The 14,723-nt window shown below is 39.0% G+C and overlaps 1 protein-coding gene across 1 annotated transcript in view; it reads left to right on the forward strand.

Moving 5' to 3' along the window:
- Nucleotides 1-14,723, forward strand: part of ROS1 (ROS proto-oncogene 1, receptor tyrosine kinase) — a 67,947-nt gene that overhangs the window by 45,103 nt on the left and 8,121 nt on the right. The window contains exons 35-43 of the mRNA XM_058802191.1: nt 167-259; nt 611-746; nt 1,158-1,320; nt 1,576-1,640; nt 4,322-4,451; nt 5,263-5,360; nt 5,977-6,180; nt 7,299-7,433; nt 12,496-12,659. Of these exons, the coding sequence (XP_058658174.1) occupies nt 167-259; nt 611-746; nt 1,158-1,320; nt 1,576-1,640; nt 4,322-4,451; nt 5,263-5,360; nt 5,977-6,180; nt 7,299-7,433; nt 12,496-12,659 (1,188 nt within the window). The remainder of the gene's footprint in view (nt 1-166; nt 260-610; nt 747-1,157; nt 1,321-1,575; nt 1,641-4,321; nt 4,452-5,262; nt 5,361-5,976; nt 6,181-7,298; nt 7,434-12,495; nt 12,660-14,723) is intronic.

Consider the following 14,723-nt stretch of genomic DNA (forward strand, 5'->3'; position numbering starts at 1 on the left):
AAGGATTAGTCTGACCAAATACACACCCACATAGAGCCTACAAGAGAACTTTGTGCAGTGAAAGACTTTTACATAGCTGAAGGGTTCTCTCAGGTGTGCTCTGCTGCATAGGATTGCATCGCATTCATACACAATAATTGAACAAGTTTCCTTTTCTCTTTAACAGATAACATGATGTCCATGGGCACCATCATTGCTGTTGCTTCTGTGGTTGGAGTTGTTGTGCTGTGTTTGGCTGTGGTCATGCTATTTGGTTTTGGTATGTGATTGAGGTTTTTGTTTACCCTTGGTTTGCCAAGCCTTGGTGAAAGGCAGTTCAGGGGGTGGGAAATGATTGGCCTCCAGGTTTAGGGAAATGCTCCCTCCCTAGGATGGGAGCTGGGAGGAATTTGTATATTCTAATTCTTTGGGGCCCTAGAGATGGCTTATTATATTTTTGGTATGAAGGGCAGGATAGAAGTTCACTCCATCTTCAGGCATTTCTTGCTGTTGATTACCTGCAGGGAGAGCACAGGAGTGCTTAAGGAACTCTAATACTTGTGTGTATCCTTATAAAAACTTGACCTTACTTTGAGAGTGAAACACTTAATGATCTCCTTTTCTATTCCAGTGTGGAAACAAAGATTGAAATCCACAAAACCAGCCTTGCCTGGACAGATAGTGTTTATCAAGGAAGATAAAGAACTAGCTCAACTCAGGGGGATGGCTGAGACGGTGGGACTAGCCAATGCCTGCTATGCCATACGGTAGGTCCTCAGAGCAAATGTATTTTAAGGACAAAAACATCAAAGAGGTCTTTTCTGGACCAGTTTACAGGGCACTGATCCCTGAAACCTCAAGGTGGAGTTAGGAGCTGCGTGTTTGCTGCAGGGCAGGTCTGCTCCAAAGGATGCCCTGCCATGCTGCCCCTCTGGCACACAGCCCAGCCTGGATCCCCCCCAGCCCATCCTTCATGTCACTCTGGCAAGAAACACAAGTGCACATGGAAGGAAGAGGACCTGGTGTTTGTTTTCCAGTAACTTCCAAAGCATCCAGGCCTCACCTGAGCTCCCCTTAAATATACCTGCTGAGGCAAAGAGTACCAGTTTCGCTTGAATTTTGATAGAATTTCTGACATCCTTAGGCATGAACAAGTGACTAGTATTGCTGTTTTGTAGCACTCTTCCTTCTCAAGCAGAGATTGAATCACTGCCAGCTTTCCCTCGGGACAAACTCAACTTACACAAATTTTTAGGAAGTGGTGCCTTTGGAGAGGTATATGAAGGGACTGCAGTAGATATCCTGGCAGATGGAAGTGGAGAATCCAAAGTAGCAGTCAAGGTAATCACAACAATCTGTTCTCTTGCAACAGAATGGGATGGGCAGAGAGATCTGTCTCAGAGGTTTTGCCTGAGAAATGGGTGTTGGGCTGATCTGGGTGTTTTCTTGCAGTGTTTCTTGCAAATCTCTTGTAATGATTTCTGGGAAATAATGTGTATTTAAGGCCACATCTATGTCTGATGGTTTTACTTAAGCACTATGTAGTAACAGTGATGATGATGAAATGTTTCTGCACTTCTGCTTTCCGTTGAGCAGACTTTGAAGAAGGGTGCGACAGACCACGAGAAGAGCGAATTCTTGAAGGAGGCACACTTAATGAGGTAGGGACAGCTTTGTCCCTGGGCACCCTTCAAAGCTGGTGGTGGCTTTCCAAGGGAATGAAAGTAGCACTTTCCTCTAAACAGATTATTGGGGCATTTTTGGGGTTTTCTCATGTTTCTGTCAAACTAGTAAATCACTACTGATGAATATTATGTAACTAAAGCTGTAAATCTGACAAGCAAAATTTAAGCCATAGACTGCAAGTTCAATATGCTCATATCATGGATTTATTTGGGATTGTACTGGTGTATTTCAGTATCTTTGTTCCCCTAAACCAAGTTAATTGCCAAAGGCAATGGTCAGAATTCAACTTATCCCATTTTACTGAAGGAAACAAATCAGAATAAACTGATGCCTAGAAGTTGTAATTTTCAGTGGAAAATATTTTTTTAAAATGTGCCACTAGGGGCTGCCACATACCCCTTCAATTGAGGTAGTGTTAAATTATGCATCTGTCACCACTGCAAGAATTTCACATAGCAAGCTTTGTGTTTCAGCTGGAAATCTTGTTTTCTAGAGTGTCCCTAGAAACAAGCTCAACTGTAGTTTTCAACTGGTACTACAAGACTGAGAGTGTAGTTTAGTTTTCAGATGGACTTTTGCATTTCTTTGACTTTTATTTTATTCATGCAGAAATAAAGGCAATTTTTAAAAAATAAGGATTAATTTCTGCGCAGAAAACTTGGTTTATTCCAGTTATTAAACTGGAAACTGATTTTCACAGCATTCAATTTTTTTTGTGGTTACATGCTTAAAAATATATCTTGCATTTTTTGCCTTTTATGACACACTGTAACTGAATGAGGTAAAAGGCTTGTTAAAATCAAAATTTGACCATGTCATTACAGTGCAAATTAATGATAAAGAGTAAGAATTGTGTATAAGCTCCTCATAATCCATTTTCAGTCTACCTAGCAATCATAAACACAGTTAAGGTATTTTTTCCTGTGTAGTACTGTGTAGAAATTATATTAACCCATAGTTAAAATTTCTGAGGTTCTCTCAATTCTTGTTGCAGATAATAATCCAAACCCAGGAATCCTGGAGGAGTATATAATTGAATTTTTTTTGCATTTAAATGTAAACATTAACATGAGCCCATATATATACACCAATACAATGAATCAGAAATGAAGAGAGTAGAAAAGTTTATGTATTATATAATCCCCATAGTCACTAAAAACCACCAGCAGCAATGACAAAAATAATAACAATAATAACAATAATAACAACAACAATAATATTTCTTTTATATTATTTGAATATTTAATTTTTTAATATAAAACAATTATTTTATTCCATCATAGAGGGTTTAATGATTTCATTTGATGTTCATCTGTGAGGTCTCATAAATTAAACCAAGGATAGAAAGGAAAAACAAGTGCATCTGAGTGCTTACATATAGATAAGGTATATAAGATACAAGTTGCAAGATATGTAGGTGCAACTTTTATTATGCTTGCCTTTTTGGATGTTCATTAAAATTTGGCTTTTAATGTTATACATGTTGGCTCAATTAAGCCAGAACTATTTGTTCCTTTTTATTGGTATGCAGCAAAGGGAAAATTGAGTTGCTTCTATTTCAAAAAGTCATTTTCTGTTGGTAATTGATGAGTCATTTGTGTGCAAATACGTGTAGGAAATTGTTGTGTCTGTCCCATCCCTCGGGAAGTAAGGCGTGAGAGTTCAGTGGAGAAAGGTCTGCACTGGGTGCAGAGGAAAGTGCCAGGTGTTCCTTCCCCTCTTTTTGTTCCTGAAAGTGCCGAAGTTTGTCTGATTGAGAGGTATGTGCTAGGGGCCAGGGGGAACTGTCAAATTCTAAATCACACTTTTTGCAAGAGTCTTTGCCCACACCTGAGATTAGGTGAATTGAAAGAGATTAGAAGGAAAATGTCCCTCTCTTGTTTGTTTACGCTGCTGCATTTGACAGCATCAATTCTACCAATAGAGTCAAGTTTCTCTGACTGCTTGTGCAAGTGCTTTCACGCAGTGTGAGAGAGGAAAAGCATTTTCTAACACAAGTGAAGTGATTCAAAAAACACAGGCACTGACAGAGGCAATAAATATTCTTCATTCTTTGAAGAATACTTGCAGTACTGAGAGTACTGATTGCTTTGTGATAATCCCTGTTTTAGACACACACACAAACAATTGCTAGTATACTTAGAAGTATTACTCATATGTATTTTCTTCCTCTTGCAAATGTACTGTGAAAAACTGTCCCCTGCTAAACTGTGAAAATAATATATTGCACCTTGTGCTTTTACTTTTGTGTATTTCTCTGAATCAGCAGTTCTAATGTGAATATAGTAGTAAAAATACTTTATTAAAAGCATGTAGATACCTTTCATGTAGAGGTGATGAATCATATTCCTAGAAGAAATTGCCATTTGGCTACTTTTCTTTGCTTCCTGGAAATACGATGAAGTGTGCTTTTTAATATGTGTGCATGCATTAGAGCACCTGTCAAAGACAGTGTAAGCCTGTGTTTTGGAAGGATGTTCCTGAACTCTGCCCATGACTGAGCAAATCCAGGCACCGAGCTACTGAATCATGTTCATAGAAGCAGGACTGTAAAGGCCAAACCGCTCATTCATTGCTTGCAGATATAAACACTCTGTTAGCTATCAACCAGCTGAATTTCTCATATGTCATCTTACATTTGTTTCCTTCTGTTTAGCAAATTTGATCATCCCCACATTCTGAAGTTACTTGGTGTGTGTCTGTTAAATGAACCTCAGTATCTTATCCTGGAGCTGATGGAAGGAGGGGATCTACTTAGCTATTTACGAGGAGCCAGGAAGAAAAAGGTGAAGACCATAAGAATCATATTTTTAACCTGTAACTGCCCACAGTTTCTCTGTTCAGTTTTTCCCTTTCTAAAAGTCCATGCTGATGTTCAGCTGTTTCTGTACTTGCAAAGTCTGACCTGGTTTTTCCTTAACACCCTGGGGACGTCAGTATTCAGTGCTGACCTTGCAACCAATGATGCTGTGAAGAAGATTGAATGTCATTAGATCACTGACCAAAATTGTGGTTTCAGTCATGAGATGTCTGCTGATTTCTCACTGTGAAAATCATAAACTGTCCTTTTGAAACTGGTAATAAATAATGGTGGTCATGTATGTGGTTTATTAGGAATCATAGAGGGGTTTTTTTGTCTTTTAATAACAACAGTATCCTTAATGTGAGAGGCATAGTCCGAGCATAGAAGAATATACTGTCCCTGTGCCTGTGTCCTCAAATTCTTTAGAAGGAAAGAAAAGAATAAAGGATAAACAATTTCAAGTAATTTTTTTCTCCAATTAGTGTGCGGATTGGGAATATGCATGGCATTGACGTGAGGTCAAAATCAAATTTCATAGCATTATAGCAATTGCATAGTTCATTTACACAATCAGATACAATCTGCAGTCATTGCTGAATTCTACTGAAATGCATATACATGTGTTCTACTAGAAAAAACTATTATACTGATTAATGCAGCTATACATTTCAAATGGGGAAATACATTTCAAATGGGGAAATATATTTCAGTGAGGAATTCTCACATGGGGAGTTTGTCATTCTGAGCTGGTAAAGCTGGAAGAAATAGCTAACTTCTGTCTTTGTTTCTTGTAGCTCCAGAGCCCTTTACTGAGTGTCACTGACCTCTTGGATATATGCTTGGATGTTTGCAAAGGCTGTGTCTATTTAGAGAAAATGCATTTTATACACAGGTACAGAACGTACTTTCTTAGTCTTCCCAGGTTTACTCACAGAAAACTCATTATCTTACCCAGGAAAAAATGTCTAGAAAAATGTCACAGTGTAACATGACAGGAGAGAGCACTGGAGTAAAATCTAAGGCTATGCTTTTCTGCTAAATATCACTCACAGTTCTTTCCCAAAATAGTGGGCTTCTCTAAGATCTGAACCAAGGAGTTACTGCACCCTAGGCAAGAATCATATCAAGTACAACAGAGAGAAGGACAAGTGGAAGATCCATGGTAGTGTCTTTGTCTGCCTAGTGGGTAGCTTTAGAGGACACAGAGGCAGAATTTTCTCAGAGAGGTACAGGGAAAAGATGAGAAGCAACAGGCACAAATTACAGCAAAGGAAATTAGATAATGTTGTTCACAATATCCCAGAACAATCGCTGAAACAGGTCGTCCAGAAGGGCTGTGTCATCTCCAGTCCTGAAGATATGCCAAACTTAACTGGGTGAGGCCCTAAATCACTCCATCCAGCCTTGGGGCTGGCACTGCTCTGAAGAGAATATTGACCCAGAGTCTTACAGACCTGAGTTTTTCTGCAATGCTAACTCCATCCTCTTTTCTCTGCCTTACAAATCAGGGACTTGGCTGCTCGCAACTGCCTTGTGTCCGAGAAGGAATATAGGTGTTCATCCCGGATAGTAAAGATAGGAGATTTTGGGCTTGCCAGAGATGTCTATAAAAATGATTATTACAGAAAAAGAGGAGAAGGTCTACTCCCTGTCAGATGGATGGCTCCTGAAAGCCTTATTGATGGTGTCTTTACAAGTCGCTCTGATGTCTGGTGAGTTACAGCTGCCACAAAGCTGTGGCAAAAACCATATTAAATTCTGCAGCAAGAAAACATTGGTTTAGAGGAGGAATTACAGGGTTGTATATTGCCATCTCTAATAATTTTTAGGCTCTGGAAGACTTCCTCCTAAGTGAAATTTTAAGGATCTAATGAAATATTTGATACCACGACAATATATTTAATGGATAAATTTCTTTATGCTTTAAGATCTTTGGATTTTGGCTGGCAGGAACTAGCGTCACTCAAATAATTTTACAGTTGTACCAGGCCCACAATGTGGTTCTTGCTTGATTGGGCAGTGAATTGACTGCCTGCATGCTGTTCCATTTTGTTTTCCATTAGGTTTATTGACGTTTCCTTCCAATAGCCAAATACTTTGCCCTTACAGTTTCACCCTCTTCTAGTGACTTTTTTATTTTGAAGACCAGACTTTGCAGCATCGTCAGGGGAAGGTCACGGTACTTTTTTTTTGTGGAGGTTAGCTAGAAGTGTGCATTTGAGTGGCTTTGAGTTTATTGTGAAGAAGCAGAGATCCACTGTCAGGAGACATGACAAAAAAATCCACCCAGAATATACCAGATCCATGAAACCTGGTATTCACACCAGTTCAGATTTAGGTGGCCACATGTACTCAGCCCATGGGTCTTGTCCAAGTCCCCAGTGCCTGCCCCTATCTATTTGACTGCTACTCTTGCTCTTATCTAAGAAAGTAGTTTAGTACTCTGTGCCAAACCAAATGAGATGCTGATTGCTCCACAAGTGGTGCTTGGGAGAACTTGTCTTTCTCCATTTTAAACCACACCTCTAGAGATTTCAGAACACTTGTTTATATGAGAACATGCTCAACCTGAGTGTTTCCTGGGAAGGATGTGGGCTCTCAGTGTTTTCTGAGCTGCAGCTCAGTGAGTCTGGGAAAGCATCTCAGTTCTACACATTTATTTTAGCTATTCCAAGGCTGGCTTAGGGACAAATCTGAATTATGTCTTTTTACTCCTTATTTTTCTGAGTCTTATTCTTAGGTTAGACACAATCTAACTGTTAATAGGGAGATTTCAGGATGGCTATGGTTAGTAATTTTTCTCTTTTTCTTTTTTTATGGTGCTTCTCAGGGCTTTTGGAGTACTAGTGTGGGAAACATTGACTTTGGGTCAACAGCCATATCCAGGCTTCTCCAATACAGAAGTTTTACACCATGTACGATCAGGAGGAAGGTTGGAAACTCCAAACAATTGTCCTGATGACCTGTAAGTTAATTTGTTAAAATGTTGTTGATAATATTCATAAGAGGCAAGAGGCTTTTTGCCAGTTGGTCATAATTTTGAAGGTTGTCATGCCCACAAAGGGCCCAACATCCTCCAGTTTAATTTCCAATGAAACTGGCCAACCTGCTAATTCATCCAGTAGACAAACCTGTGAATAAGAATTTAAGGCATGGATCTGGTAGTAGTGTAAGAACAGGCTGAGAGTACCTGAAGGTATTGGTTAGAAGTTAAGATGGCTCTAAGAAAGACTTTACTGGTACATCATGTGTCTGTGACTGTAGATAAAACTCTCTTTCTTAATGGTAGGTGCAGGAATAGGCTAATAATAGAACATACGTGAAAAATAAACTCTGCCCTTTGTAGAGAGGATTCAAAACAAGCCAGTAAGAAAAGCTGAAGCAGTACAGGAAAAAGGAAGTCTGCACCTCTGGTTTGTCTTTATCTGAACTGGATAAGTAAATCCTTCAATTTCTGTTTGTGTCTTGAGCACAAAACTCAGGTTTAATTGCAAAATTCTTGCAATTAACAGAATAAAATAAATACATCAAGTGGATCAAACCCATACTGTCCATAGGTGTGTGAAGGAGGAAGCAGAATATGAGCTTAACAATCACTCAGTATTTTCTAATTTCATGTCTCAATTTCTTTATCACGCACTCAGCAAAAGCAGTCACAGCAACGCACTTGACAGCTGGTTCTACAAAAGGAGAGGCTACTGGAGTGAACAATTCTTACTCCCAGGGCAGAGGAAAAGACTTGAGAATAATTCTGTGTTTGGCAGGACAATATCTCCATAATAGATCTTACACTAGTAAGAGTGTTCTGAGCTTAAGAGAAGAGTGATTATTTATCATTATGTAGATATAGCTGAAATACCATGTTAGGAATAAAAAACACAGAAAAACCCCAAACCAAGCTTTAGCACTCGGAGGAACTGAAGAACTGAAGAGATTAGAATTTTACTTTAATAACAGAGGGAAAACTGGAAGTCACTGAACAAATGAAAGCCCAAAGAAATTTTAATTGCAATATTTTCTGCTGAGAAAGGTTTCCTAAAAAAAAATTCTAACATCTTCCCTATGAATAAAAAAGCACAGGAGGCAGCTATATCCATGTACTAGTCTGACATTCAAACTTAAGCAAAGGCTCATAAATTGCCTTAAAATGAATGACTGGATCTTCAGAAAAATCAAGAAAACTTTGTTTGAAATAATTTTTAACATCCCAGATCTTGAATGTAGCAGAGTAGAGGTCTTACATACTGGGCTGCCTGTTGTAACTTGTAGGATCAATGCCTAATAGTAGTTTTTGAAAGCCAAAGAGCTGATGAGCTTAGACTCTTGTAACATCTTTTATCTCATTTGGTGAACACTCAGCACCTGCGTGCAGCTTCTGTCAGTAGCATAAACAGCTTTTTGCTGCTTTGCTAGGTCATTAATGGCAAGCCAGGATTCTTGACATTCCTGCTTCCTTCCTTGTGGTTTTGAACCTGCATCAGGACATCAGCAGTCAGTAATTGTCTCCTCAACACTTTGGCTTGCTCATTGTCATTTGACAAAACAAACCATCACTGATAGGAAGAGAGTTCAAAGGCCAAAGTACTTCAGCTGAGAAGTGTTTAGGAATCTGTGATGGGCTCACACTGCAAGTGCAAGTAGGGCAGGCACAGAAACCTTAGGGTGCAAAAGCATGAAGGAAATGGGTTGTTTGTTTGGTTTTTTATTTGGAAGGGGGGAAAATTTCGTCCCCTTGCCTCCATAAGTTGCTACTCCAGGAACTAATCACCTGCTTTTCCCGAGCGACCTGTGACTAGGTAAAGCTTGGTAAAGAATTGAAAAAGGGTCTTGGGGACGTATAAATGAGACACATATATTGACACATGAATTAGATCTATGAATGTAAATACATCTGCAGTCAGAAATCCACATCTGGCACAGCCACGTGGGTTTGAGGCTTGCATGCAAGAGAATGCCAAGGTTTGGACTGAACTGAGTCAGAACTTTATAATTTAACAAATCCTCAAAGGCCATGGATTGCAGTCTAGAGAATTTGTACAAGCACCAGGACATTTGCTGACTTGAAGTTGCAGTTTCAGGAATGCTCAGTCTTTTGCAAACTTACACGAGCGACTTTGATAAAAATTTTTTATTTGGTAACTAAAAGCTTTTTACAATTTTTTTTCTGGCAATGATGCCCTGGAGGGATTAAGAGAGTGAGAGAAAAGAAGGACTTGAACAGAATGTATCAGATGAAATCAGGGACTTTTTATCATGACAAATTTTCTCATTTTCTAAGAAAATCACACATCAATTGTATTTCCCATTTCATGTGAGAAAATAATTGGTAATGCTTGTAGCTTCTGTGCACTATAGTGCATTTCAGGAATGTTCACATTCTGCCTCCAATATCAGATATTGAATATTAGTTCTTTACTTTTCCAGGCTCTCAAATTCTAACCAGCACTACATAAGCAGCTCCGTTGAACATTCAGTTGTTGCCCCCAGATAAAACACAGGTGTGAACTGTGGGTTTGTAGGTGTACATCTAGTGTAAAGGTTAACTCTTTAACCTAACATAAACCTTTAGTTAATGTTGTGTTTGGAACTGTCATTTTTCACTTCTTCCTGACAGGCTTTCCCCATGAAGTAGGGGAATCCTCTGGATCTCTTTCTCATGAAGTGATGTGCTATTTGCTAGCCCATGTTTGGTTTCCCCAAAAATACAGGAATATGTTCAATCTCTCACTTACGTGTATCTTGGCATGTCAAGCTGTCTTTCTCCCTCTTCACTGGTCTCATACTCATGCATTTCTGAACTAATGAAAGCTTGTGCCATATGACTTGAAACTTTGGATGTCACAGCATGCCTCAAAAGCTAAGTGTCATGCCAGAAATAGCTGTACATGTAAAATTTGCAGATATATTCTGAGACAGCATGAAACCTAAAGCCTATCTGAATTAAACACTTAGTGAAAAATACCAGTACTGATACTTTAAGCCAATCACCAAGTAATTTGATTTAGGAAATAAAAACATGGAATATAATTAAAATGAGAAAATTACAGTACTGAATTACAGTTTTGGCAAAAGTTAATATCCTTACTCCATAGCAAAACTGAACAGCTCTATAAAGCAGGTTGTCCAATAAAAATAGTTATTCAGAAAGGCAGAGATTGGTCATAGGAAACGAAACAAACGAAAAAAATTAATATTCCACACTTGTGATGTTCTTGTTTCATAAATGAAAAGTGAGTAAATTTAGATTGTATATAAGAAAGAATTATTTTACCATAAGGGTGGTGAAACACTGAAAAAGATTGCCCAGAGAAGCTGTGGATACCCCATCCCTGGAGCTGTTCAAGGCCAGGCTGGGTGGGGCTTTGAGCAACTTGATGTAGCGGAAGATGTCCCTGCACATGGCTGGTGGGTCGGACTAGACGATCCCTGAAGGTCCCTTCCAATCCAAAACATTCTCAGGGTCTATGACTTCTGCATCGTATCCTGTTTCTTTCTTGGTCAGTATCTGGCTGTTTCTTCCACAAGGCTCTGCTCACGAGAGCCCAAGTGCAAGCCTGATGAAGCACAGCACCTGAGCTCATATTTTTTTGCCTGGATATCCTACCAACAAGCATGACCAGAGAGAAGATTGTTAGGCTTCCAGCATCCAAGGCTGTGTGACAGACACTTTGCTGGCAGCAGAAGGAAAACCAGTTATTTAACCTTATTTTGAGACATACTCAGTTCTTTTCTTTCTATACTTCCAGAGTCATCAATGACCAGTACACCTAAAAGTAAGCAGATTAATTGATTCAGAGTGTTAGGAAGCCAATACCACTTTTTAGATTCCTAAAACAGATTTTCAGAATTTCATGGAATCCTCTTGAAAAAAACATAATTACTCTGTTCAACTTGAAAACCACAAGAATACAGGTTGATGGCAAGTGGCTTTGAAACAATTTTTCTACTCACATTCTCACTTGACACTAATATTTTAATGAAAAACACCATGAAAAATCAGAAGCCAAGGGCTTTTTAAGATGCCCAGTTGTAGTGAAGGACAGCAGTCATCTTTTTAAGACGGATAAGCGAGGATCTGAGCAAGGCAATTCATTTCACATAACAGATTAACGCCTGGTGTCACATAGCAGCAGGTCTGGGGAGATGTTTGTCAGGGGAGGGTTTGAACTTAAGGCTTAGAGGTAAATGCTCCACATTCCAGATGCAGCTTCCTGAACCAGCCTTTCACTGGCTGCTCTCTGGTTTTGAGGCTCTGAGACCTCTTTCCACTCCCAACACTTAGCATATCCAGGTGCCGGCTTGTGTTTTGGTTTTCAGCCTGTCTCTCCCTGGCTTTTGTAGGATTTGGTTTTGTGTAGCATAAACTCACCTTGAGCAAGGAATAAAAACCAATCCTATCATTTAGACAAACAGGAGGTAATTTTCCCACTAAATGGTAGCAATAGTATTGTCCAAGGTGGGCTGGAATCCCTACACCCAGGGGAAATTCATACCATGTTTGCCTTTGGAAAGCTTACTCCTATTTGTTTTGGTCTGGAGGTAGAAGTTGAAATTAACTCTCCCTGTGCTGGAGGGTTTGCCTTGAACTTCTCCTGAATGTGAGGTAGCTTGAGTTGAAGGAGGATTAAATAAGTTGGAAACTTCAGGTTAATTTCTGATTTTACACTTCCCTAATTTTTTTTTTTTTAATTTTTTTCTGTGAGAGGATTTCCTCCTTGTCTGCTTTCTTAGAAAGTATTCCTGACTTCTTCAGTCAGAGTAGATGTTCATGGCAAATGTGTATTTTTTAGTGTTATATCTGCTTCCAATCTCAAAAAGATCCATGGTAAAAAATTAAAATGTTTTATAGTAATTATTCTCAACTTTAATTTGATCTTTAATTTTTCATTGCCTCAGCAGGTGCTGATGATCTTTGTACCATACAGAAATTTTTCAGGCCAAAATTGCTTCCCAGATCTTTAATGGTAATTGTTGAGATGAATGACTCTATTATAATTTTTGTTTGCATTTAATTTTTTTTTTTTCAGATGTGATTTAATGATGAGATGCTGGTCCCAAGAACCTCACAACAGACCTACTTTCTCTTGTATTCATGACAAACTGCAAGAGATAAAACAATCTCCACTGTCCTTCATCTGCTGCCTTGAGAACAGAGAGGCATCAACTGGAGTCATCAATGAAGCTTTTGAAGGTGAGTCTGGGCCAGCACCTGCTCTTCTTGTGGCCTCTGCCCTGCATTTGTCACTGCCTCCAAGTCTCTGGCTATTACATGGAAACAGCAAAGATTTACTTCTATCTTACCTCTATCATACTGAACATGTAAAGGTTCCTTCTATGCCATTGAGGTACAATGAATTAGATGAAGGCTGTGTAAGATTACCAAGCAAAAAGGCCCAGATGAGTTTGTAATCCTGACTCACAGAGATATCCAATTTGCATCTGAATTCTTGGTAATTCACAACCCTGTTCCTCTAAAATAGATGCCTAAGTTCCTTGCAGAGCCAGGAGAGCCTTGGAAGGCCTCCATGTGGAAATCTGTCCCAGTTTCAAAGACGTCTATGCCCTCTCCATGAGGTAAACATGGCCATTAGGCACTTCCTCTAGGAGCACTGGTTCAGCAGCCACCTGCAAGTGAGGCACCATTTAGACACCCAAGTAAGGCAGCCTTTATCCAAGCCAAACCCTGGTCATTGAGGTCTTGCCTATGCTCTGCACACTGTGAACAAATGAAGTGGTGTTAGGGAAGACACACTTAAGGTATGGGACACAACAAAGCTCAATTATATAAGAACATTATTAAGATTGTGAACACAGGAATTAAGAAAAAAGGTAATGCTAAATTTGAAGTTGTCTGTGCAACTGGGATGTAAATCATCTAAATATGGAAATTAACATCCTGGCTGGGCCTGAATAGTAATCTATTCACATCCTGCAGTAATTCTTAACTAACGAAATATTGAGAAAAAGTGAACAATATTAGTAAAATTGTGATCTGAATTCAACAAAAAGAAAGTTTTTATCAGTTGAAACATTTCACTTTTATTTCACAGATTAATTTTTTCATTTAACCTGTTTGCATGCTATGGTTTTATAATGAAAAATATTGAATGGTTAAAGAACTACTTTCTGTTCTAGGAAAACCAAATCTGACTGAAATATCTAAAAGCTAAAATATCTAAAGGCTTCATTTTGAAGGCGATTTTTTGTGGTTTTTTTTTTTCCCTTCACAAATTGTTACTGAACTAGGAACTCGCCTGATTCACAAACAATTTTGATACTTCAGTACTTCACATTTTCCTAAAAACTTCCTGATCCATCCCAGAAATGATCCAGTGCTCAATTACACAACTACACAGACATTTTTCTTCAGGATATGAAGAATTCAAATGTTCAATTCACTGCCATTGTCCAATTGTCACTTAATTTGATATTTTGCTAATCTTTATAATTTGGTGAAGTTTTACAAATATCAGTTTATTTCCACTACAGTTCCTCTTTATGTCAAATCATGCCTGTTCATGGCATGTTTACGTTACAAGACTAAAAACTCTATAAAGACATGAAGGGACCAGCACAGATAATCTGTCATTTCATGCTTTTTTAACAGCTGATTTTGCACCCTTATGCTATAATGAAAAACAATTTGCACATAGTGTAATTCTTTAGTTTCTTTAAGGGTATCTTAGCTCTCAATAACAACATTCAGGAAAGGATACTTGGTCTGGCACAAATGTAAGAACTTACATTTGGCATTAGCTCAGGAAAGGACTACAGCCAATTAATTAGGCACTATGCCCAAGCTAATAGGCCTTACATTCCGGATGGACTTTATCTCACCTTAATGCAGCTGTCTACAGGCTAGGAGCCTCATCTAGGATACTCTTCTAGGGAGCTCTGAGTCAGAAGCAGAAAGTGACAGCTCCTGTTTTTTGGCATGTATCACAGCAGGAAAGGGGTCACCTTTTGCCTGATTCTTCACTGATGATGGCTGGCATCCAGGTGGATGGCATCCAGAACCATAATTTGGTTCACGTAGCATCACAGGGTGGGTGAGACTGGAAGGGACCACTGGAAGTCACCCAGTCCAACATCCCTGCTCAAGCAGGGTCCTCCCAAACACATTGCTCAGGATAGTGTCCAAAATACAACATCTCAGCTGTAGTATCTCAGACTAGATGTTTAATTTTCAGATGGCTACAGGAGAACAGCATCCACTGGACACAAGGCTTGCACCCACTCCTGAGCTAGTTTGATT

Source organism: Ammospiza caudacuta, chromosome 3 (assembly GCF_027887145.1).
Source record: "Ammospiza caudacuta isolate bAmmCau1 chromosome 3, bAmmCau1.pri, whole genome shotgun sequence".
NCBI classification, from domain to species: domain Eukaryota; kingdom Metazoa; phylum Chordata; class Aves; order Passeriformes; family Passerellidae; genus Ammospiza; species Ammospiza caudacuta.